The sequence below is a fragment of the Rhinolophus sinicus genome, chromosome 4 (assembly GCF_057876585.1).
Source record: "Rhinolophus sinicus isolate RSI-liver-muscle chromosome 4, RSI-T2T, whole genome shotgun sequence".
Lineage (NCBI taxonomy): Eukaryota > Metazoa > Chordata > Mammalia > Chiroptera > Rhinolophidae > Rhinolophus > Rhinolophus sinicus.
Genome location: NC_142504.1, coordinates 46,000,917 through 46,026,451, shown reverse-complemented (window position 1 = coordinate 46,026,451; position 25,535 = coordinate 46,000,917). Strand labels below are relative to the sequence as shown.

At 36.1% G+C, this 25,535-nt stretch overlaps 1 protein-coding gene across 2 annotated transcripts in view; it reads left to right on the top strand.

The window, feature by feature from the left end:
* PHTF2 (putative homeodomain transcription factor 2) overlaps positions 1 to 25,535 on the top strand; it is a 111,408-nt gene that overhangs the window by 4,308 nt on the left and 81,565 nt on the right. For both annotated transcript variants that reach the window (XM_019744554.3, XM_074340641.2), the window contains exon 2: positions 17,894 to 17,973. In XM_019744554.3, the coding sequence (XP_019600113.1) occupies positions 17,929 to 17,973 (45 nt within the window). In that variant the 5' untranslated portion in view covers positions 17,894 to 17,928. The remainder of the gene's footprint in view (positions 1 to 17,893; positions 17,974 to 25,535) is intronic.

The following is a 25,535-nucleotide window of genomic DNA, read 5'->3' as shown; positions in this document are numbered from 1 at the left end:
ATACAAAAGAAGAGAAAAGATATAGCCAGCTTCACATTCTTAGATTTTTTTTTCTGAAGAAAGTAGGTCAGACTCATTAAACCAGATAGAGTAAATAAATAGGGTTTTGCTATTCTAAATGGCAATAAAAAGATCACTGAAATTGGGTCTCTTGTACTGTAAATTAAGTATAGGGAAAAGGACTTACTTTCTTAAATCTCTTAACCACCTTCTTATCCCTACAATTCTTTTAACAGAAAATCCATTAATAGTACAGTTATAAAGAAGACTTTAATTGAGAGTAACACTGGGATATAGCAAGTTAATTTAACTACATAGGTTTCCCAAATGTTGATTCCATGTATCCCGTTGCCTACTGTGTATCATGTAGGCACTGAATGTCTAAAGGTGCCATACTCGTGTGTTGAAAATAAATATACCTTCTTGTTCCCAAAGCTGTTTCTCTTGTATTCCCTGTCCTAAGGAATGGTTCTGGTGTTTAAGCTAAGAATCACGGAGCACCTTCATTCTTTTACTTTTACCCCCCATACCGTTCATGTTTAATCAATCATTACATCTAGTCATTCTCTCTACTAGTTATCTATCTTTTAATGCCTGTCTCAACACCCACCCCAATTTTTAAAAAAATCCCCATTGCCACTGACTTTTTTCAGACCCTCCTCATTTCTTCCCTAGATTGTCATTACTCTCCTTTTAATTTAGCCTCATATCAGTCAGCTTTCCACAAAGCTTTCTTCCAGAATAATTTTGCTGAAATACTAACATAATTATATCAAAATTATATCCTTAGTGCCTGCACATGATAGTTAAATATTTCGTCCATCCATGGGTCTTAAAATTAAGACAGTACTTCACAACTTGCATACCTATGCCTGGACGTTGTGTGTGTGTGTGTGTGTGTGTGTGTGTGTGTGTGTGTGTGTGTGAACTACAAAGAAATTTTAACTACAAATTCAGTTTCTTTCATAGGCAAAGGGCTATTTATTTGTTTTTGAGTGAGCACCAGTAGTTTGTATCTTTCAAGGAATTTGTTGATGTAACCTAGGTTGTTAAATTCATTGGCATAAAAGTGTTATAATATTTCCTTATTTGTAATATCTGTAAGATATATAGCATTGTCCCTCCTCTCTTACTCCTGTTAATGTGTGTATTTTCTCATTTTTTCCTGTTCAGTCTGGCTAGAGATTTCTCTGTTTTATTGATATTCTCAAAGAGTTAGGGTTTGGTTTTCTTTATTGATTTTCTATTCTCAATCTCATTGATTTCTGTTCTTTGTTATGTTCTTTTTCTGTTTACTTTGCATTTTATTTGCTCTTGATTGGGCTAGAATCTTAAAATGGAAACTAATCCCATTAATATATTGTCTTCTAACATAAATATTCACTGCTATAAAGTTTCCCTTTAAATAATGCTTTGCCTGCATCCGTAAGTTTTCATATGTTGTGTTTTCATTTTTATTCAGTTCAAAAATCCTTGCTGATTTTCTTTGTGATTTCGCCTTTGACCACATTGGTTATTTAGAAGTATGTCTGTGAGTTTCCAAATATTTGAAGATTTTTCAGGTAGTGATTTCTGATTTAATGTCGTTATAGTTAAAGAACATACGTTGTATGATTTGAATCATTTTAAATTTATTGAGATTTGTTTTATAGCCCAGAATATGGTCTGTCTTGGTAAATGATTCATTTGTACTTGAAAAGAATGTTGGATGTTCTATAAATATCATTTAGATAAGTTGATTGATAGAATTGTTCACATCTCTATCCTTACTGAGTTTATGTCTATTCCATCAATTTCTGAGAGAAGGGTGTTGAAGTCTCTGAGTATAAATGAGGACTTGCCAATTTTTCTTTTCAGTTCTATCAGTTTGGCTTCATATACTTTGAACTTCTGTTACTAGATGCATAGATATTTAGGACTGTTGTAATCTCTTGATGAATTGGATCCCTTTATCATTGTGAAATAGCCCTCTTTATCGCTGGTAATACACCTTACTCTGAAATCTACTTTGTCTGGATTGCCTCTCCAGCTTTATTCTGAATAGTATTATCATGGTATATATCTTTTTCCATCCTTTTGCTTTTTACCTATTTCTGTGTTTATAGTTAAAGTGGATATCTGATAGCATATAGTTGGGTCTTGCTTTTTTATTCAGTTTCCTAATCTCTGTCTTTTAATTTAGATCATTTACATTTAATGTGATTATTGATATTGTTGGATTTAAATCTACCATCTTGCTATTTATTTTTTATTTGTCCCATTGGTTCTTTGTTCTTTGCCATCTTTTGTACTATTTGAGTATTTTTGTGACTCTATTTCCTTTATTGGCTTATTTAGTATTTGTAACTTGTTTTTTTTCTTTTTGTTGTTTGTTTGTTTGATTATAGTGGCTATATCCATCTTTAACTTATCATAGTCTACTTTTGAGTAAAACACCACTTCACGTATCATATAAGAACCTTAAAACAGTATACTCTCATTTTCCCCTCTCAACATTTGTGCTATTGTCATACATTTTAGTTCTACGTGTGGTATAAATCCCACAGATTACTTTTAGTTGTTTAGCTTTAAATGGTCAATTCTCTTTTAAAGGGATTTAAAAATCAGTTTTAGAAAAAAAGTTTCTTAAATTTAACCACGTTTCACATTTTCAAGGCTCTTCATTCCTTTGGAATTTCTTTTCCATCCGCTATTATTTTCCTTCTGCCTGGAGGACTTCGTTTAGCATTTATTCTAGTGCTGAACTACTGCTGATAAATTCTTCTGGCTTTTGTATGTCTGGAAAAAATACGTTTTTGACTTCATTTTTTGAAATGTATTTTTGCTGGGTACAGAATTTTAGATTGATAGTTTTTTTCTTTCAGGACTATAATGACATTGCTCCACTGTCTTCTCATTTGCATTTTTCCAACATGAAATCTACTATTTTCCTTTCTTCTTTATGTTGGAAGTGTCTTTTTTCTCTGGCTAATTTTAAGATGATTGCTTTACCACTGGTTTTAAGTACTTTTATTATGATGTGCTTTTGGGGTAGTTTTATGTTTCTTATGCTTGGGGTTTGTTGAGCTTCTTGGGTTTGTCGATTTATTATTTTCATCAAATTTAGAAAAATATTGGCCATTATGTCTTCAAAGAGGGTTTCTGTCCTCTTCACAAAGAGGGTTTCTGTCCTCTTCACTCTCTCCTCTCATTCTGTTACTCTGGTTACACATATGTATATTAGGCCAGTTGATATTGTCCCACAGCTAACTGATGCTGTTTTTTTTTTTAAGTCTTATTTCCCTTGTTTCAGTTTGGATATTATCTATTGCTGTGTCCTCATGATTACTAATGTTTTCTTCTACCAGTTTCTAATCTGCTCTTAATATCATTTAGTATATTTTTATTATTAGACATTGTATGTTTCATCTCTAGAAGTTCTCTTTGAAACTTGTGTATATCTTCCATGTCTCTCCTTAACATGCTCATAGTTTCTTCTACTTTCTTGAATACATGGAGTCTATAATAGCTGTGTTTTTTTTAATTGGGGTAAAAAACACATAACATAAAATTTACCATCTTAGCCATTTAAAAATATACACTTCAGTAGTATTAAGTATATTCACATTGTTGTGAAACAACTCTCTAGAACTTCTTCATCTTACAAATTTGAAAACTTTATATCCATGAGACATCACTTTTTACCAGACTCCTAGACCCAGGCAACTACCCTTTACTTTCTCTCTCTAAAAATTTGACTGTGCTAGGTACCTCATATAAGTGGAATCATACAGTATTTGTCTTTTTGTGACTGACTTATTTCACTTAGCATAAGGTCCTGAAGATTCATCCATGTTATGGTATGTTACAGGATTTCCGTTAAAGCTGAATAATATTCTATCTATCTATCTATCTATCTATCTATCTATCTATCTATCTATCTATCTATCTATTACATTTTCTTTATCCATTCATTCTTTGGTGGACATCTGGGTTGCTTCTACCTCTTGGCTATTGTGAATAGTGTTGCTGTGAACATGGATATGCAGATATCTTTTCAAGACCATACTTGCACTTCTTTTGGATATGTACCCAAAAGTAGGATTGTTGTATCACATGGTAGTTCTCTATTTTTAATTTTTTGAGGAATCTGCATACTCTTTTCCATTGTGATTGCACCACTTCACTATTCCACCAACAGGAGACAAGGGTTCCAATTTTTCTACATCATTGCTAACACTTTTTATTTTCTGTTTTATTAGTACTAGCCATCCTAATGGGTGTAAGGTGTTGTCTCATTATGGTTTTGATTTGCATTTCCTGAAGGTTAGTAATATTGAGCATCTTTTCATATGCTTGTTGGCCATTTGTACATTATCTTTAGACAAATGTCTATTAAAGTTCTTTGCCCTTTTTTTTTTTATTTGAGCTGATTTTTTTGTTAAGTTGTAGAAATTCTTTACATATTCTTGATATTATCAAATGTATAATGTGCAAATGTTTTCTCCCATTCCATCAATTATCTTTTCACTCTGTTGATGGTATGCTTTGATGCACAAAAGTTTTTAAGATTGATATAGTCCCATTTGTCTATTTTTTCTTTTGTTACTTGTTTTTGGTGTTATATCTAATAAATCATTGCCAAGTCCAATGTCTTGAAGTGTTTCCCTTAAGTTTTCTTGTAGGAGTTTTATAGTTTTAGGTCTTGCATTTAGGTCTTTAATCCATTTAGAGTTATTTTTGTTTATGGTATATAGATAAGGGTGCATTTTTTATTATAACTTTTGCATGTGGGCATCCATTTTTCCCAACACCATTGGTTGAAGAGGCTGTCCTTTCCCCATTGAGTAGTTTTGGCATTCTTGTGGGGCTAAGAGATAGTTTGTGGGGCATTCCAACTTTGTTCTTCTTTTTGAAAATTATTTTGGCTGTTTGGTGTCCTTCGACATTCTGTCCCCTTCAGATGTCCCAATCACAAGTCCCACCCACATTTGTCACCTGTGCTTCTGACTGACCTGTAGATCAGAAATTCCCACATCCCCCTAGGGTTCCATTAAAATCTAGAATGTCTCACAGAACTCGTACCATGTTTCCCCAAAAATAAGACCTAGCCAGACAATCAGCCCTAATGCGTCTTTTGGAGCAAAAATGAATATAATACCTGGTTTTATTTTACTATAAGACGGGGTATAATATAATATAATATAATATAATGTAATATAATATAATATAATATAATACTGGGTCTTATATTAATTTTTGCTCCAAAAGATGCATTAGAGCTGATTATCCGGCTAGGTCTTATTTTCAGGGAAACACGGTAAAAACATGTTACTTACTAGATTACTGGCTTACGGTAAAAGGATGTAATTTTACAGGAACAGCCAGATGGAAGAGATGCACAGGGCAAGATGTGAATATGTGAGAAGGGTGTGGCGCTTCCATGCCACTCCCAGAATCTCCACATGTTCAACAACCCAGAAGCTCTCCAAACCCTGTCCTTTTGGGTTTTTATAGAGGCTTAATTACATAGGCATGATTGGTTATATCATAGACCATTGGTGATTGAATGCAATCTCCAACCCCTCACCCCTTCCAGGGAGTTGGGGGTGGGGGAGGGGGTGGTAGGACTGAAAGTTTCAACCCTTTACATGTTTGGCTCCATTGGCCACCAGCTCCCAAGTTTAGGTGCTTTTCAAAAGTCACCTCATTAACATAAAAAAAGACATCTTTATCACTCATCATAGGAAATTCCAGGGGTTTTAGGAGCTCTGTACCAGGAATGGAGAGTATTACCAAATACATATTTCTTAGTGTGAATCCAGAAAGGGATTACTCTGACATTCCAAGGGTATGTTATCTTACCATGTTTCCCCGAAAATAAGACCTAGCCGGACCATCAGCTCTAATGCGTCTTTTGGAGCAAAAATTAATATAAGACCCGGTTACTGGGTCTTATATAATACCGGGTCTTATATTAATTTTTGCTCCAAAAGGTGCATTAGTGCTGATGGTTTGGCCAGGTCTTACAAAGACTGACCTTTGTCAAATAAGCTACAGGCCAAGGATGTGACTACCAGCCACGACTAGCTTTTAGTTAGGAGTTTTTATGTTCAGACCATCTTACGTGGTTATTTTCAGTCTCTTGAGCTTGTCAGGTTTAACGTGTGGCCCCTTTTCTATCCACAAGAAAAACATGATACAGTCAGTATTTAAAAAAAAAATGGTGAAAGTGAAGAAATGAGTAGAGGCTGTTAAGAATAGTCTTGGTAATAGATGATAAGGGCTTGTCCGAAGTCTGTGGTAGTGGGACCAGGAAGGGGTTATATGAGAGATGCTGTTGGCAGTATGACAAATAGACAATATTAATTTATTCCTTCTTATTTATTGAGTGGTTCCTGTGTGCCAGGTATAGAATTGGTGGTGGAGGGAAAGGGAAAGAGACAAGAAAGATTTTAGGATTTATTGCTCGAGTAGCAAATTGAGTAAAGAGTAGATTTGAGAGGGGAACGTGAATCTTATTTTTTCTTGGGGGTAATTGTAACAGGTTCATAGAAGAGCTTTATCTATGGGTCTGTATTTTCTGTTTAGTATCTTGGATTTATAAAAAGAATTGAAACGTTGTGTTCCTTTTACTTCTTTTTTGTTAGAAATAATAGAAGTAAAAGTTTAACTTTTTTGTATTTGGTATAAAAATAAACATTAAAAAAAGCAAATGTAGGGATTTATGAGTAAAAGTAAAGTATGATCACAGAATTTTCTTTCACTAAAACCAAATGAAAGAATGAAAAGTGGGTGGCTAAGGAGAGGGCAAAAAATGGAATAGAAGTGGACAGAAAACGACTATGTGCACCCTTATGCCAAATACTTCAAAAGTGGAGGCCAAAGAAAGATTGAGAAGATACAGGGTATATATGACAGCCCTTGTAATTCCAGCCCCATATTCCAGAAGCCAGACTAAGGAATGACGAGGCCTACAAAACATTAAACTCTCCCTTCCCCCATTTCCCATGGGTTATAGAAAAATATATTAAAATCTCAAACTGAAGTGTGTGTGTGTGTGTGTGTGTGTGTGTGTGTGTGTGTGTTTATGCGCGCGCGCACATGTGTATTAGTCATGGCGGGAGGAATGAGTCGCAAAGGACCAAGATTGGTCTATTAGAATTTATTTGGCGTGTTTGATCTGCGGGAGGTCAGGCTAGAAAAGACCATAACCTCCCCAGCAAAGAGGGGTATGGAGTTTTGTAGGAGGGGGGTAAACGAGGCTGTTCCCCCTTCAGTGCTTCCGGGGGTTTCATTGCATTGTGTTTTGCAACAAAGGGTTTCAGGGCCTGACCAAGCCCTCCGGCGCCATACCCTGGCCCCAGGTCGCTGTCCCCTGCCCAGGCCCATAGGAGATAAAGCAAGACAGGATCAAGACAAGATGGCTTTTAAGATAAGGTTTCTGCTCCTGGCCTAAATATGACTTACCAGTGTGTACACAGAAATAAAAGTGGTCCCAGCGAAGGTGACAGGGGTGGTAGGTTGTCATGAAGAACCTGTTGGGTATCAGAGTAAGTAGGAGCTCAATTTAGCACTTCCCACATTAAACATGATAAACTATTAAAAAAAAGTAGCATGACAATTTTTACAGATACGCTACAGGAAAAAAAAATGGCCATGAGAAGACTCCTACCTAGGAAAACTGGTATCCCTGGAATAGAGACTCTAACAAATGGAACAGAAACAGTATTCAGAAATAGAATATAGACAAAAATTTCTGAAATAAAAAGTACATTTGCAGATTGAAAGGCACCAAATACCAAGAAAAAAATTATGAAATGATTAAAATTGACTATACTCTAAGTCACTAACTTAAAAAATAAGGAGAGAATTGTTTTGGCATCCTGGCCAAAAAGAGAACATGATATATGTAAGGTTGGCGAGGGGAGTCTCCTAGCTACAAACTTCTCAGTTATGTATGGTCAATTCCAGAAGACAATAGAACAATGTTTGCAAAGTTTTGGTGGAAAAAAATGGTGAACCAAAAGTATTGTATGTGGGGGTGTCAACATAAGAACATCCAAACCTATAGAAAAAATTTATAGAAGTTTATTCGCGTTTGTTTGAACCAAACTGGGGACGTTCCCTGAGGCAAGATCTCAAACAACTGGAAAATGCTCCAGAGAATGGCAGCCTTGCAGTTCTTTTTATCAAAGGAGAGATTAAGAAGGGTTACATGAAATCCCTTGATGGTAGATTAAGGGGGCAGGAGAAGGCTAGATGGGGAAATCTCTCTGATTGGATAAAAAGTAAAATGCAGAGATGCATCTTTTCCACTGGCAGGTACAGGATAGCTAACATTTAACATTTACAGTAAATAGGGACAGCATATGGGCAACAAGATTGTGTGTTCCCATGGAGGTGGTTACAACTCACCTCCAAGGGTTCTGGAAAAGAACATCAATCTTACCTTTCAAAGGTATGTTATATTAGATGCACAGAACAATGGACAGGCCCGCTTAAGGCAAAGACTACCATTTTACTAAGAAAGTTATAAGCCTGGGGTGTGACTACCCACCATGACCTGCCCAGTTAGTAACTTGTGATCAGATCATCCTGTCAGCTTACTTCAGGTCACTGAGCATGTCAGGCCTGACATGTGGCCCCCTCAGCTTGTCAGATTTAACTGCGTAGCCCCTCTTTTCATTCACAGGAAGGAATAAACTTTCCTTTACCCCCAAGATTCTTTCAGGAGATAATAAATAAACCTGAGACTGATTAGCAAGAGAAAATGACCAAATTTAATTATGTAGTGTAGGAACCCCGCATACACGAGAGAGTCAGAGACCCCACACACATGAGCGGTTCAGAGACGGTAAATGGGACCTGTATGGCGTTGTCAGTTAAGGATCACCGTCAGGCTTCAGATGGCAGGAAGGTAAGAAGAGCAGTTGTTCAGTACTTAAAAGTTTGCCCTGCCCTATGGAGAGATCAAAAAAGATTATTTCTGATAACCTCTTACTACTGACAAGGCCCCTAATTAAAATTCTTCTAGTTAAGGAGAGGCAGAAGTTTCTCTTGACCTGCAGGGTCTTGGTTGCCTTTAGCTCAGTCTGCATACCACAGAGGCACATCTTGGGAGGTGACTTGTTCTGAACCCCTATATATACCCAGCAGTGTCAGCAGATTTGGTTTGTCTGTTAATAGCAATAGCTAAAACCATAAAGATTTATAGTCTTGGATACACGAAGTAGTGAGGTAGGCAGACCAGACCTCGTCTGGTGGCTTCACGAAAGTCCTCCCAGGTACCTTCCTCTGTGACTTCACCTGGCTGCTTCTCTGTTGTCACTGTCCATGGTGGCTCCTGGAGCTGCGGCCATTGAAACAGCATTCCAGGGAGCAGGAAAGGGGGAGGGAGGGAAAAACCAAAGGGCTTTCTCCAACTGAGTCAGATTCTTTTAAGGGGCCAACCTGGAAGTTCCGCCTAATGCATTTGTTTGTGTCTGGACGAGAACATAGTCGCAGCCACACCTGGCTGCAAGAAAGCTTAGGGAAGGTCTTTCTTTTGGGCAGCAAGCTGCCTAGCAAAGTTTTTGCAAAAGGAAGAGGATGGTAGAGTAAGGGGAGTCAATTAGCAATCTCTGATAATTTTTCACACCTGTCCTCTTCTTTATCAAGCATTTCGTTTTATTCCACTCTGACTTCCATCTCCTCCATGCCATTGACATTGTTCCTGCCAAGATCATTTCTAACCTCTGTTTTGTTAAACCCAGTGATCTCTTAGCAACCTACTTTATCCTTTGTGAAAAAGACTCCCCTCAGATTCTGTGACATTACCTCACCTGTCTTTCTACTCATTTTCTGTTCTTGGCCTTACTCCACTTCCTCTGAATAGTAGTAGACTTGGGGCTGGGCCTTTCTTTATACTCTTCTTAGGTGACATGGTCAGTCACATGATTGTATTGAAGTGATCTGAGAAAGGCACAGATCTTAATTAAGTGTTCAGTTGTGACAAATGCATATACCTATGTAACAACTTACCTCTGATTTTAAATATTGACTGTGTGTGTGGCTCCCAAACTCATATCTCCATCCCCATTTTTATCTTCAGCTTCAGATCCATGTATCTAATTACCTGTTTGACTTCTTTATCTTTATGTCTAGTAGGTGTTGTCACCTTAACAGGTCTAAAACTAAATTTTTGTATTTACTGTCAGAAAATGGTTCAAGCCAAAAATCCGGATTCCTCTCCCTAATCCTTTTCCCCAACTTGCCCAATCCTAGTCAATTCCCAAATCTTAACTGATTTCATAAGTAATAAAACTCAAAACTGCTCACTTATTGCCATCTCTGCTGCTTGCTCCTGAGCTTAATAAACTGTCAGCCTCTGTGTGGGCCGCAGACTTCCTTAACTAGCCTTACCACTTCCCCTCTGAGCTCCTCAGTCAGTCTGTTCTGTGCGCTGTGGGAGTGGTCGCAAGTCAGACGCCACTCCTTGGCTGGAATCACTTCAGTGCCTGCCTGCCTGCCTTTATAATCCAGATATTTGCTATGGCGTCTATGATGCTGTGGTCCCTACTGCCCTTTCATTCTTCATCTTGAACCACTGTCACCTGTGTCACGCTGGCTTCTTTTCTGTTTCTTAAAAATAGGAAGCTCATTTCCACTCAGAGTTTTAGTGTTTTGTTTCCTCTGCTCAGAATGCCCTCCCTCAATTCTTGACATAGCTGACTGAGCTTATCTCTCAGATCTCTGTTCGCATGTCATCTCAGAGGGGACTTCTTTAACCATCCTTTCCCCGAGTACCCCACCGCCCCCAATCACGTCTGCTTGTTTATTTCCTTCATGGCACTTTCTCAACACAAAATTATCTTATTTGATGTTCATTTTCTATCCTCTCTCCTTGTGATGTAAGTTTCATCAGGGCAGGGACCTTGTTTCTTGTTCACTGTTGTATCTTCAGTGCCTAGAACAGTGCAATATTAGTAAGTGTTCAATAAATAAATATTTTTATTAAATGACCAGCTACTGCTTGGAACATTGCTAAAGTAGTGTTTTTCAAATGTTATTCATAACATTTTTGATGAAATATAGTTAGCAATTTTTAATCTCTAAAATCATTTTGAATATCTATTAAAGTTTTAAGACACTTGAATATCATTTAGTGAATTAATTTTTTGACAGAGTACCTGGAACACTTATTTGGTTAATGTTTCTACTAGAGGCCCATAGGAACATATCTAGATTTGAGTGGAGCTTGATTGGTTGATGGTAAATAATTTTGTGAGTAAATAAGGAAGTTAAACCATTTAAATTGATTGTATCTCGTTGATTTTTCCACGTGACAACAATCAAATAAAACAAGAATCACTTATCAAATACACTGTCGATTTGATATTTAAAGGACCTTTTAAGTATTGTTTTTTTAAAGCCCAAAAGAATGCTCAAGGAATAGTAGAGATTTTGTGGGTACATGCTAAATTTAAGAAACCCTAAAATTTAAAAAGTTACTTTAAAGGACATACAGGGTGAAGTGGTTGTACCCATGAGGAAGGTCTACAGTGGGCTTTGTGTGTAGTATTAAGATTATAACTCTAGGAATTCTGTTAGATTTCACAATAGCACAAATGTTTATGTAAATACAGGTTTAGAGAGAAGTTACTTGCCTATAATTTTTCTTCTTAGATTAGATGTTATTTTCTAGCCCAAAATACACAGACTATGCACTGGTTCCATGAAGGAAAATGAAAATTACAAATATTCCTTTTATGAACTTACATAATAGAAAATGTATATAGCTCTATTGATTAGACCTCATTTTGCATGTCATTTTTTCTATCCTAAGGTTGAAAACAACTTTAAACATACAGTATGTGGTATTTATTCTTCACAACATTTCTATGAAATAATATCCTCATTCCAGATGACGAATTAAAAACATTCCAAGAAATTGTAACTATTTATGAGTCACATGATTAGAAAGTAACAGCCCTAAAACTAGTACAGTAGTTCTCCCTTATCCACGATGTAGCTTCCCGTGGTTTTAGTTACCTGGGGTCGACTGCCGTCTAAAAATGTGAAATGGAAAATTTCAGAAGTAAACAATAGATACGTTTCAAATTGCTCATTGTTCTTGGCAGCTTTCTGAACTCTCAGAACGTCCAGCTGCCTCCAGGGGGCCCTGAATCATCCCCTTGTCCAACGTGTCTGTGCTGTAGACGTGCCCCACCTGTTAGTCACCTAGTCGCCATCTCAGTGGTCAGATGGACTGTTGTGGGAGCGCAGTGCTGTGTTCAGGTGACCCTTATTATACTTAATAATGGCCCCAAAGCCACGCACATAGCTTTTATGACAGTATATGTTGTAGCTGTTCTATTTGGCTATTAGTTACTGTTGTTAATCTCTTACTGTGCCTAATTTATAAATTAAACTCTATGATCGGTGTGTATGTACAGGAAAAAACTTAGTATATATAAGGTTCAATACTGTTTGTGGTTTCAGGCATCCACTGAGGGTCTTGGAACACATCTTCTGTAGATAAGGGGGGGACATGGTAGAAGGTTTCCCTCTATGAGAGTTTCACGTTTTTGTAACTTCAGTATCAATATGAAAAATTGGATTTGAACCTTAGCATTTATTACCTTTTTTAAGGGCAGAACAGCTTTGTTCCCAGTTTCTGAAGTCTAAAAGTTGCTAATTTTAGCTGTGGAGGAGGCAACTGAGTTATATTTAACTTTAGCCTGTAGGAATGAAGTTAGACTAGACTTGGCAGATTTGACCTTAACTCCTTTTTATTGTACTTTTTAGGTCTGCAAATCGTTATATATTGGTTGATTAGTTCATATATCAGTAAATAAATGTGTCATATTTATAATACTTCACGATATTTTTGTACCTCTTAGTGTTGGGAAAGAGTATGGTTTCTGTGTTTGTGCTTATATTGGGGTAGTGCAGGTGTTGGACTGGTAGAATTTTCCATTCTGGTCCTTAAACTTATTCATCAATGATGGTGGCTTGGTTGCCAGCTTTTTTATTTGGTTTGTAATCATTGTTATTAATACAGTTGACCCTTGAACAACTCCGATTTGAACTGTGTGGGGCCACTTATAAGCGGATTTTTTTCAATAAATGTACAGTTGACCCTCCATGTCCAGGGTTTCACATCCACAGATTCAACCAACCGTAGATCCAAGAAAGTATTTTCCATCAGTGGTTTGGAATCCGCAGATACAGACCGTCAACTGTATGCATTGTGCTGTGCCATTTGATTTAAATTCTTTTTTTAAATCCTTGAGCATACACGGATTATGGTATCTGCAGGGTTCCTAGCACCAACTTCCCCCACACACACACACAACACACACAGATACCGAGGGATGACTGAAATTTTGGGGGTGTCTAAAGTTATGTGTGGATTTTATGCTGTACTGGGGTCAGCACCCCTCCCTAACTCCCGCCTTGTTCAGGGTTAGCTGTATACACGAAAAGCTATAGGAGAATGCAGAGATAATAAAGACATTGGACCCCGATCCTCTTTAAGAAACTATGTGGGGGCACCCCAGTGTAACGGGAACACAGAACAGGATGAGGAATCTTTAATGGAGGAATTTTGGAGAAACTTGGAGAGAAAATGGAATTTAGAAGGCCTTCTTGAAATACCCCTTATTTTGGAAAGAGATGTGTTAATATTGGCACAGAGGTGGAAAAGTGTAGGAAATGTGGTGTGGTTGAAACATAGCATGTATGAGAAAACAGTGAGAAAAGTCGGTAAGTCGGTTAGGGTGAGATTTTAGAGGGTTTAAATACAATTCTAAAGGGCAGTAGTTAAATATGATTCTGAGGGCAGTAGGGAGTGATATAAGGTTGTTTGTTGAATAGAATAACAACTAGTTCAGGGCCTGAGAAGATTTACATAAACTACCTTTTAAAAATAACGTGTTTTCCATTTTGTCTAAGTTTCTACCGTGTTAAATTCCATATATGTAACACTGATTTAAAATTAATATTAATGTTCATGAGTGTGCTAATAGAGGAATTCAGAGGAACTGCTGTGCGTTACTCAAACCGTTATCTGTTTAACCTTTATCGAATTGTGGAATGTGTGGCTCGATGGCACTGACGAGAAACTGAGGCCCAGAAAACTCAAAAACTTACTCAAAAGCACACAGCTCTTAATATCAGAACTGGGATCTAGAACCTAATTCTCCTGATACTTAGTCATTGATTTTTCTCTGCTTTACTTCCTCCACTACATATTATAATTTACGGGCTACTTAATAAGACATAGAGAAAGAAATATGCCTTTTTTCCCCCTTAAGAGTGTTTATATACAATGCATTTTTATTTAAATGCCAGATTTATTAGTACAGATCAGTGCTGGAAGAGACATTAATCTTCAACATTTTTTAGGCATTTTGTAGGCACTCTTCATCTTAGAGGAAGTAGAATTTGAGCTGATTTAAAAGGATAAATGAGTGGAGAAAAGGAATGGGAATAATAGCACAAGCAGAGTGTCCAGGGGTGGGTAGAAATTATTGTCTGAGTGTAGTGTGAGTCACGCTGGAACAGAAATGTGTTACAGAATAATGAGAAAAATACACTATAACGTGTAGTGTTTGATAGATTGATTTTTTTCTAACAGGGAATGGTTAAAAACCTACATTTGTACAAAGACTACTCCTGGGCATTACTGTATTGATAGTGCGATTCTGTAAGACAGATTTACATACTATCACTTCGTAGTCATCTTTCCTGCACCCTGGTCTTTGAAATAAGAAAATGCAATTTGTGTGAACCTTGACGTAGTAAAGAATAATTTCTGATGTTTTGACAAGGTATAATGATTAAAGCAGTTAAACAGAGAATTACCTCAGAGAAACTTATCTATATAGGAAGATTTAAATGATATACTCTGTGGTTTTATAATTGAATTATTTCCATACCTTAATACCCATCCTTCTATCAAATCTGTTGATAAAAAAAAAAACCAAAAGGAAGATTTAAGATCCTCTGTTCAAGATGACCAATAAACTTTCTGTTTTTTTTTCCTGTAAATTAACTTTAACACCATAATTCAGCATTAAAAGTTAATTATCATGAACTATCATGATAATAGAGACTATAAATCTGTATTCCTAGACTGACAGAATCAAAGAAGTAGAAAGGCTTTAGAAATAATCTTCGTGAAATCATTTGTTGAGTTATTAATTTTTGTTGTTTATACTCATGTGAAATTTGCGTGTCTTTGAGTCTACTTTGTCAGATGTCTGATTCAGAAATCTATCTTAGCATGCTGTAAAACCTGTTTTAAAAATAGGTATGAGCCACCCTGTGTCACTGAAATGTTGTTGACACAGTGGAAAACTATTAAATGAGTGTACAGCAAACTTTACCATTACTAAAGAAGGGTGTTTTTCTTTTTTTGAAAACAAAATTGACTGAATTTTTATTTCTGTAAATTCAAATAAATATAATTGAAATATTTAGAACATTTTTTACACCTTGTGTATTGTTATAGTTGATATTTTGAAATTTATTTCTTACTGTAGCTTGGTGTAAACCAAAGTATATAAAAAATTTTTCTTTCAGATCGTTTTACTTGAAGCAGGCAACATTTTCTGCACTTTCATTGAAGCTTTTAAAAAATTATTATTATTTATATGTGACCATTTAAGTATTCCCCAGTACGTTAAATATATCATACATTTAACAGATTGAGTGAATAAAAAAATTCTTTCACATTTTGTATAAATGTATATTATTTACACTTGTGGGGGATTAGGAGCGAGGATCTTTATCTTGGCAGGCAACATGGAATTTTTGTCAGTAAAGATTGGGTAAAGTAGAAGGAGGTTAAAGTGAAAAGTTGATATTCTCATACGCTTTGTACTTTTTTTTTTTTAATAGTTTGCATTTGTCAAGGCAGACCAGGAGTGGGGCGAAGGAGAATTATAATCAGTTTGGAAAGCATACACAATTGTCTTGACCAAAAAATATAACGAAGGTGTAATATTGTACTCAGTAGTCCCCTAGCAGAATCAATGGAGAAAATCCTCTCGGGTGAAATGTGGTTAAAGCTAATGAATCACCCCCAGAAGCCTCCAGGACAGGAAAACCAAAATGGAAGATTTAGGTCAATTCTTCCAAAAAAAAAACCCAGTGAGAGAAATGGAGGTACCCATGCCTGACTGAGAAACTTCGTGGAAGTGAACTTTGAAATCTAAATAGTCCATATGTATGTAGTTGAGAATTGACATTGTGATTTTATGATAATCAGGTAGCTATTTTTATTTTAAATGTCACCAAAAACTGATTGCATGTATACCTTCTCTAAACTGTTTGCCATGTTTAAAAAAGGAAATATAAATACTTACCAGTTCATGGATTGCACAATTTTTTAATATGAAAATTAATGATACACAACCAAGATTAGTCTACTCAGCAAAGCTATCATTTAGAATTGAAGCACAGATAAGAGTTTCCCAGACAAGGAAAAGCAAAAGGAGTTCATCAATACCAAACCAGTATTGCAAGAATCTCAGGGTTCTTTTCTTGAGGGATGGATAGGTATAGTTATTCCTATTGTACAAGTGAAAGAAACTGAGGTCACAGAGATTAAGCGACTCCTTCAATATTGCATATTAGATAGAGGAAGACAATATTTGAATCCAGGTCTTTTGACTCTATGCTCCTCCTACAACAAATACCAGGGCATTTGTCAGGAATTTCAAAACATAGTTTGTTTGAATTTGATCAGTTAAAGATAGAATCAGTATTTTAGGAAAGATAATAAATTAATCTGATTTATAGCACTGTCAAAAATACAGGCACTGAAATACAGGCACTAAGTAAATTCTGCTTTAAATTTTATAGGTTGATCATTTGAACGTTTGAATTTACCGATGATGATTTTCATTATATTTCAATGCTAATCTGCTCGCAAGAATGATACGTACACTTTCAGTATTTTATTTACTTGGGGCAATTATATTCGTAGCATCTGTATGTTTGCAGATCTGCACGTGCTGGGATCAGCTCAGCGGGGTGCTTTACTCCAGGATTTCCCTGAGATCCTGGTGGCTTTGAATGGTCTTGTCTGGAATGAGTTTGTTCTGGGGCAAGTGTATCTGTGTTAGAACCTGTTGAGGCTCATCCTTAACACCATACCTGAGGTGCCCTCCATCCAGCCTGGTCTTACAACTAGAAAAGTATTACAGAGTTAACTGGAATCAGTCTGGAATTAAGTCTTTCTAGAAATTAATTCTTCAAAAACTGTTTTAGACAAACAAAGAAAAAGATGCTTTGGAATGGTCTGTGGTAAATTTCTAAATCAGCAAACTGGGATATCTGGGAAGTCCTTCATGTTAATTAATCCTGTGTAATTAACTATAATATTGGCCTAGTAGTTGATATAAATTAATTGGGTTTCTCCAGTTATTTGATTTTAGTTCAACTTTGTGTTTACTGAGTATCAGGGAAAATTAAATATGATTATACATTTTGGCATCTCTATCAAGCCATCCTTTAGCAACAGTAATTGACACTAGTTCCTAGATAGAAAGTACAGCAAAACTGATCTGTTTAGGAGTGAACTGATTCCTATCATGTGAATTTATAAATGAAAAATTTCCAGTATTACCTGGGAAATTCTGATATTTATTTAAAAGGCTGATTTAAAAAAACACACAAACAATTCAACTGTTTTGTAAAAAAATTGAAGTGTTATATTCATGTAGAAAGAGCCTTCTTTTATTATGGCAACTGATTTTGTTTACTTAAGGAACCTGTTGCTAAAATAGTAATGAGGAAGAGTGTAATATAAGTGTAGTCGTACACCCTTTGCTCCACAAGTAACCAGAGTGCTATATATGCATGTTGTGCAGTTTCCTTTCGGAAGGTGGAAGTCATTTGTATGTTTTTCTCCCCTGCACAGCTTAAAATGACGAAGGTGTGATTTCAGTGGAATAAATGGCGTCCAAAGTCACTGATGCTATAGTCTGGTATCAAAAAAAGGTAAGTTGATAGTCAAAGCTTTTAACCTCTTAAATGTTTTTATTCTACAAATGCTTGTGTGTGTGTGTGTGTGTGTGTGTGTGTGTGTGTGTGTGTGTGTGTGCGTGCTATGGATTTATGTCAGATATTACCTAAAATAATGACAAATAGATATCAGGATCTTTTGGGTGGAAGGGGAAGAATATTTTGGTTTTCCTTGTGACAGTTTTACTTCTAAATGGTTTTAGAAGTAAAATAAAATAAAAAATATTTTTTCTCCAGTTTTTACTTCACATATTCAGCTAGAGTGATTATTTTCAGTTATAATGTAAACCAAATTTCCAGGATGATGAATATAACTAGCCTTTTTATAAAAGCATTAAAATTTAAAGTTTTTCTTGCGTTAATTTATTTTAAAAGAAAGTTAGTTTAGCAGAGCTGTTATAATTTTATAGCTATTTTACATCAAAAGAAACAACAGTTTCAATCTGTTTCTTGTAAGTTACAATTCAACAGCTGAATCTTTTCAGTAAAATACACCTTTGGGGACTGTATTTTATAATCTGAAATATTAAGATGTTTATTTTGATGTTTTAGGATCGTTGTCATAACTACTAAACTAGCTGTATCATCTGGTACATTTCAAGATATGCTTTACCAATGTAATGTTTTCTTTATAAAGTGCAAGAGAATAAATGCCTTTTTAAAAATATAGTAAGTATACTGTTTACTCCCAAAGTGTGTTGTTTACACTCTTTAAATGTGCATTTCATTATATGTAGTATCTTAGAGTTTTAGTGTATGTAGTGAATTATGTTTGTTTTCATATTTTAAATCATACTTGATCCTTATTCTTCAGGTCCCTAGTAACAAAATATATATTGAAAGCTTTTCCTATGTGGGAAAGTCAGACAATTTAAAAATTTAGTTGAATTGGAAATACGTAGTAATTAGAACACTTTAAAAATTAGACAAACATAAGAATACTGTTTATCTTTGGATGTGTTTCTTTTCTGGGTAAAACATACGGCAGCTATACAAGATCACATTTTTCATATGAGGTACTAAATTGGAAGTAGAAGTGTTATCATTCTATTAATTCAGCCTTTTGTGGTTCTATATGGGTGTCATCTTTACTTTTAAACTTCCAATCAACTTAAAATAAAACTAAATTAAAGAAAGCTTAAAAAAATTTTATTTGCTGCTTAATTCTTTGAAAGCGTTTCTCTTAATTTCTATTTATGAGTGTTGATAATGTTTTTTAAGTATTTTATCTATTTGGCTTTTTATGTAAAACACTTCAAACTTCACTGAAGATCACTTGTAGAATGTACTAGGTTGACTTTTCTTCTGATCCGAGGGTTTGAAATATTATACTCACATTCAGTTAGTACAGTGACACCCTTCCTATCTGAGCGGGGGGCATTTACCTCACAGCTTTGGATGTGTGTAACAAAAAATTCTCCAGAGCAAATAGAACATGTCACAAATAATATCTAACAATTGTAGTCACACATTTTCCCTAAGTCCCTAGAATCATAAGTCACACATAAGTCCCTAGAATCATTAACCAGATTTGATTTGCTGTATATTTTTTCTTTTGCTTTTAAATGTAATTTTCTTGAAGAAATACATGTGACTACTTTGAAAGATTAATTAGTGTTTCAAGGCTTATTGGAAAGAAAAAGAGCACCCCTCCAGTAGTCCCTCTTCTATCCTTCCCCAGTCTCTGAGTTCTGCTCCCCAGAGACAATCACTTTAAATTCTTTATAGCTCCATGGTTCTCAAACCAAAGTTCTACTCCGCATCACTGGTAGGGAGTTGGGGAGGTTGGGTTGCAAATGTGGGGTGTGAAGTTTTGGTTTTCATAATTACTTTTGGGGGAATACTGACATTTGTGGGTAGGAATAAGATACTAAATGTCATGCAATACAGTAAACTAGAGTTGGCAAACTTCCTCTGTAAAGGGCCAGATAGTAAATATTGTAGGCTGTGAGGGCCATAAGGTCTCCGTGGCATCTACTCACCGTTTTCACAGTACAAAAGCAGCCATAGACAAGACGTAAACGAATGAAATGAATAGGCTTGGCCGTGTTCCAATAAAACTTAATTTACGTAATAGGCAACGGGCTCGATTTGGCCCACAGGCCTCAGTTTGCTGACCTGCGTTCTAAGAAGCCCTATACTACAGAGATTTACCTTTCTCAAAATGCAATAGTATCCTACTGAATAACACTGTTTGGGGGCTTTTTTATGGTATTTTCCTTATGTTCTTAAACACACCTACCTTGTCTTTAGTTGATTATTTTATTGTAGATGTTACTTGTTGATTTCTGACTGTATGATAAAGATTTAGCTTTTTTATAAGCTCCCTCAGTCCCCCTTCCCCCCATTACCCCAATAACTATAGATTTTGGTTAAATCAGTATTCACAGCTTATGTTTGTATATGCATTGTTTAGAGCTGCGTCATATAATGTACTGTGATAGTGTTTCCTGTCTGTGCAACTTTTTCCCCCTCTCCCCTAATTCTCCAAAGTCTGTTAGAACTGGAAAACTCCTCGTTACAGTCAGTCACATTCAGGTAGTCTAGCAGTTCCCTTTTTTCTTTCTCCTGAATGACCCTCTTAGAACTCTCTGTCCTCCTGCTCCACCCTGGACAAATTGTTCTGAAGTCATACCTCTCATCTGCCATGGTGGTAATGCTTTTTATCATCAGCTTGAGAGTTCTCTTCACTGCTTTTAGGTCTTACAGATTTGTTTTTCTCTTAAACACGTGTTTACAAAAAAAAAAGTCCTTTTAGAGGTATTTATGTTTCAGTGAAAAGAAGGCTTAAGTGCTAAAGCAGATACTTGCTGATTATTTGATCGTGGGCAAATAATTTCTTTGGGTCTCACTTATCACTTTCCTACATTAACTAGATAATGCTTCTCAGCCTCTTTTCTTCAGTCATACGCATCCCTTTGAAATTGTGATGAAATTTTTAAATTTCCAGGATCTTATTTCCAGAAAAGTATATATGATGTACACCCACACAAAATTTCACATATGATTTTAACCCCAGGTGACGAATTCCCAGTTAGATGATTTTAAAAGTTTTAATATGTTTTTATTTTATTAGTATCATTCCATAGTATCTAGCTTATACTAGGAGGTATCACTATAAATAAAAACCAAGAAATGTTCACATTCATTTTCTTGAGTATTTGTTTGGTTTAGCTCACTTCAGAGTCACCTTTCCCACTGGAAAAGGATGACATTTTCATATTTTGTTTTGAGTACTGAACACTAGCTAGCCCCAAAGACCATTACTTGATTTATGGACTGTTGTAAACATGAGCTGTGATATTTGATGTGAAATTTCCTGGAGAAAATAAATAAAAACAAATTGTTTTAAAGTATTAAAATGTGTGTGGAAGATCTAATTGAAGGATCAGGTACCTTTGATGAATTATTCTTTACATGGTTTATTTAGAGATTTTTAAAGTCCTTTAATATCTAATTTTAAACTTAATTTTGTAGCATCCATAACCATGAATAATTTGAACGTTATTATCGAAACAAATTTTCAATCATTAATTCAGAGGAACAATTAATGCCTCAAGAATGGTGACAAGGAAAAACCAGAACAGTTTTTGGTTAATATTGGGCTGTTGAATGTTTTTTTATAACACAGTACTCTGCTGTCGTATTTCTAGTTTTCTGTTCCTAAGGAGAGGGGATTGTTTGTCTTTTGGAAGGCATCCTAAATAGGCGCTTGAAGTTATAATGGGTTCAAAGATAATCGACACTACATATTCCTTTAAAAAAATGACCCCTAGGATTCTATTGTAAATACGCAGGTCAAATTATGAGAGATTGACGTTGTATTTTCAGGAGATGAATACATACGAGAAGGGTGGCCCAGAAATAACCTCCAAATTTTAAAGGAAAGAAAAGCATTGGCAACACTGTAGAGATAGTAAAATAGTGAACTTACACGTAGCTTACAGAACTGAGGAAGGACTGTGTTATATATAGACCTTGATCATTGCCTTGATGGAGTCAATAGCCGGCAAGAAAACTTGAATAAATATATTTAATGGCTTCTAAATAGGAGCTAACAGTTGGATTTATTTAGTAATATAAATGAGAAACTAGCCTGAGTAACATGAATTTGACTGATCAATCAGTTGGGACCTTTAAATTCTCTCCCTTTTTAGTAAGGTTCAGGTGTGTGTGTGTGTGTGTGTGTGTGTGTGTGTGTGTGTGTGTGTACATACCAAGTACATAAGTAGGGCATTTCAGAGCGATAACTTGCCCAAGGACGTACAGATGGTTAAGAAGTATTAAATCGCAGTTCTCAACTCCAAAACCTATGCTGTTATTTACTTTTAAGATTTTCCTTTCTATATCAGTCAGGGTTTTTTGCAAGTAAGACAACTTCAGCTCAGACTATCTTTAGCAAAACAGGGACATTTATTGGCTGTCAAAGTAAACCATGCAACGTGGTGATGCTTTTCTCAGCGTTGGCCAAACCCCAAGACCAGAGCCCCATCAGATGTGTCTGTCTGCCTCTTTCCTTCCCTGCTCCTAGAGCTGGTGTATTTCCTAGCACAGGAAACTTCCTCCAAGTTGTGGGAACGTACCCCGAGGCACCCCCACACCCCTCCTCTTTTAGCTCTGTGAGAAGAAAGGACGTGTGGAGGACGGGCATAAAACGGATTTCTTACACCAAACTATTGCTGCCCTTTTTCCCTGTGGGAAGAACTACTTTGTGACTGGAATTCATTATCCTGCACAGAGCCTTAAGGCCTGGGAGTATGTATCTAAATCCTCAGAGGCGGTGAATCCTGTAGTCTAAGCCGATCGTGGAATTCTGTTGCCAGTGATTGGCTTATGAAGGGGCATGTATTCTAGTTCTGACTAAGGAAAAAGGAAGGCATCTGGAAAAGTCTTCCCTCTCTTCAAAAAGGCCCAACAATAAAAACTAGCAAAAATTATATGACATTTATTATGTTCCGGGCATTTTCTAAGAGCTTTACATATATTACCTAATTTAACATAGTGAAATGAATGAAATGAAATAGAGGATCTGTTTCCTTTCTCTGGACATTGGTGGGTGAGGTTCTGCTGCTTGAAGCTGTTGTGAATTTGCTGCCGTGAGGGGAGCTTGCCAAGGCTGAGGATGGCAGAGTTGACAGATGGAAAGAACGTGAGTTTTTCAGGACTTTTTGAGACACCGAATTAATTAACTCCAGAAATGTTTTACTTTGGGACTTCTTATTGTGTGAGATAATAAATCCCCATCGTTTTTTCAGTCACTTGACATTGAGCTTTAGTCCCTTGGAACTGAAAGCCTTCTGAGTGATACACAAGAAATGCTTTCTGATCGGATATGGTTTCTGTACAGTCCTCTTCTGCTTCTGGATGGTTATAGTGGTAGATAGAAAATTAAGATCTACCAAAATAGAGGTACTTAGCCTCAGACAAATGGGCTTATTACATTTTCTCTTTTAAGTTTTTTTTTTCCTTGAACCATATTCTCATATGTACCATTAAGTCTTTAATGTAATTTTAGACTACTGTGCCTGTAATGTGGTATGGTTGAATGAGCACTTGTATTTGATTTTATGGCATTTACCGGCTTGTATTATTGAAAATATTACTTAATCTCTCTGAGCCTCAGTTCTTTTATAAACTGAGGATAGTAATGCTTCCCCTGTGTGCCTCTCAGGGTTGTGCAGAAGTAAGTCAACTTTAAATATGATTTTTAAAAAGTTTTTAAAAGTGGCTTATGAATTGTTCAATATATATGAAGTATCTCTTTTAAAAATAATACTAGTCATGTACCGTATTTTACCGTGTATAATGTGCACCCACGTTTTTGGCCCAAATTTTCTGGGGGGGAAATCTTTCGTTTTAATTTTTTTAATTCAAAGTTTTATTTGTTTTTATTTAGGTGCTTGTTTCTTGTATTCTAAAGGCATGTTAGCATTTATTTATTTATTATTGCACTTTTAACTCATAAGCATAAATAAAAATTAAAAACATTCATATAGCTACGGAATTAATACTAATGATAATGTGCATCCTTATTTTTCCCTCACAAATTTGGGCAAAAAAGTGCACATTGTACACGGCAAAATACGGTATCTTATGAATTGGAATATAATAGGTGAGACATTAGAATGGCTTTCAGTTCTCCACAGTTTCTTTAACGACCGCATCTGTGCTGTACATATCCTTCCATCTGGCCAAAGAGGTGAGTATGCAGCTAAGGCAAGACCGGAGATGGTCCAGCTCCTTGGCCACAGTGACCAATCCATGTTTGTCTGATGACCCAAACTGTCCTTCTACAGACTTTTCTTTTAATTAGAACTGATGGAAAAGATTCTTTCTTCTTTCATCAAGGAGCTAGAAAGATGAAAGTCTGGAGCCGCCGTTAGGTGCGTTACCTCAGCATGGAGAGCGCTGTGGACAGTAGAAGAAAATGAGGCAACACTGAGTGGGGCAGGAGTGGGGAAACAAGAGGCAGCCAGAGGCCAGCGTGGTGCTCAGCTCTCCTGGTTCATTGCACCCTGAGATTATCTTCACTCCACTTTTGAGTTGTTTAGCTGTGTCAGCCAGTAAATTCCCTCTTTTTGTGGAAACTAGTTTGACTTGGATTTTTACTTAACAAAAGAGGGAGTCCTAATGCATAGAAGCTATGTTTTATTGTAAATTTTATTGAGATATATTTACTGAGAAAACCACACAGATTATAAGTGCTCAGCTTGATGAATTTTTACAAACTGAACACATGTTTGTGTTCAGGACTGTTTGTGTCCTGTTGTAAAACAAGACACAGGTCAAGAAAGAGAACGTTACAGCTCTACAGAACCTCTGTACTGCCTGTCAGTCCCAACCTGCCCCCTGTGGTGACTGCTCTGTGAGGCAGTGTCTTCATGGGTGGTGGGGTTGGGAAGCAGAGACTTGAATCCGTGTTCTGGAAAGCCTGTATAATTTTGGACAAGTTGCTTAACTTCCTTGAATTTCACTTTCTTTATGGATATAAATACTATTTTATATTTCTTTGAAGATTAATTGATGGTATATGTAAGTGTTCTACACAGGCTAAGCCTTCAATAAACGGGAGTTATTTCCATTACTATTACTTCATAGTCACACTTATCAGAGGAATTGCTCCCAAACTTATCAGAGTGCTTTATTTCATGCATTCTAAGAATTTACATGAGGCTAAAAAGATTCTTACTTATAAATGAGAAAGCTGAAATGTCAGACTTCTAATATCCAGTATTAGAATAGTGGGAATTTAGTTGATGTTTATTGTCTAACAGCCAGCCATACAACAAAGTCATGATTAAATGTAATTTATAAACCTCAACTTTCTTTGCTTCAGTCACTGATCATGTTTTCCACCTCTTCCTTTCATTATCACTTACTTGCCAAAAAATAAGACTGTCCTAGCAGCAATAGACTGGTTAGTTGCTGAAATATGTACCTTTTCACTTAAGATTTTTCTCCCTCCTTTTGGTCATAAAGTTCTTAATTTTCCACCCTCATGCTCTCTCCAATTTGGGGATCTCTAGCATAAATAATTT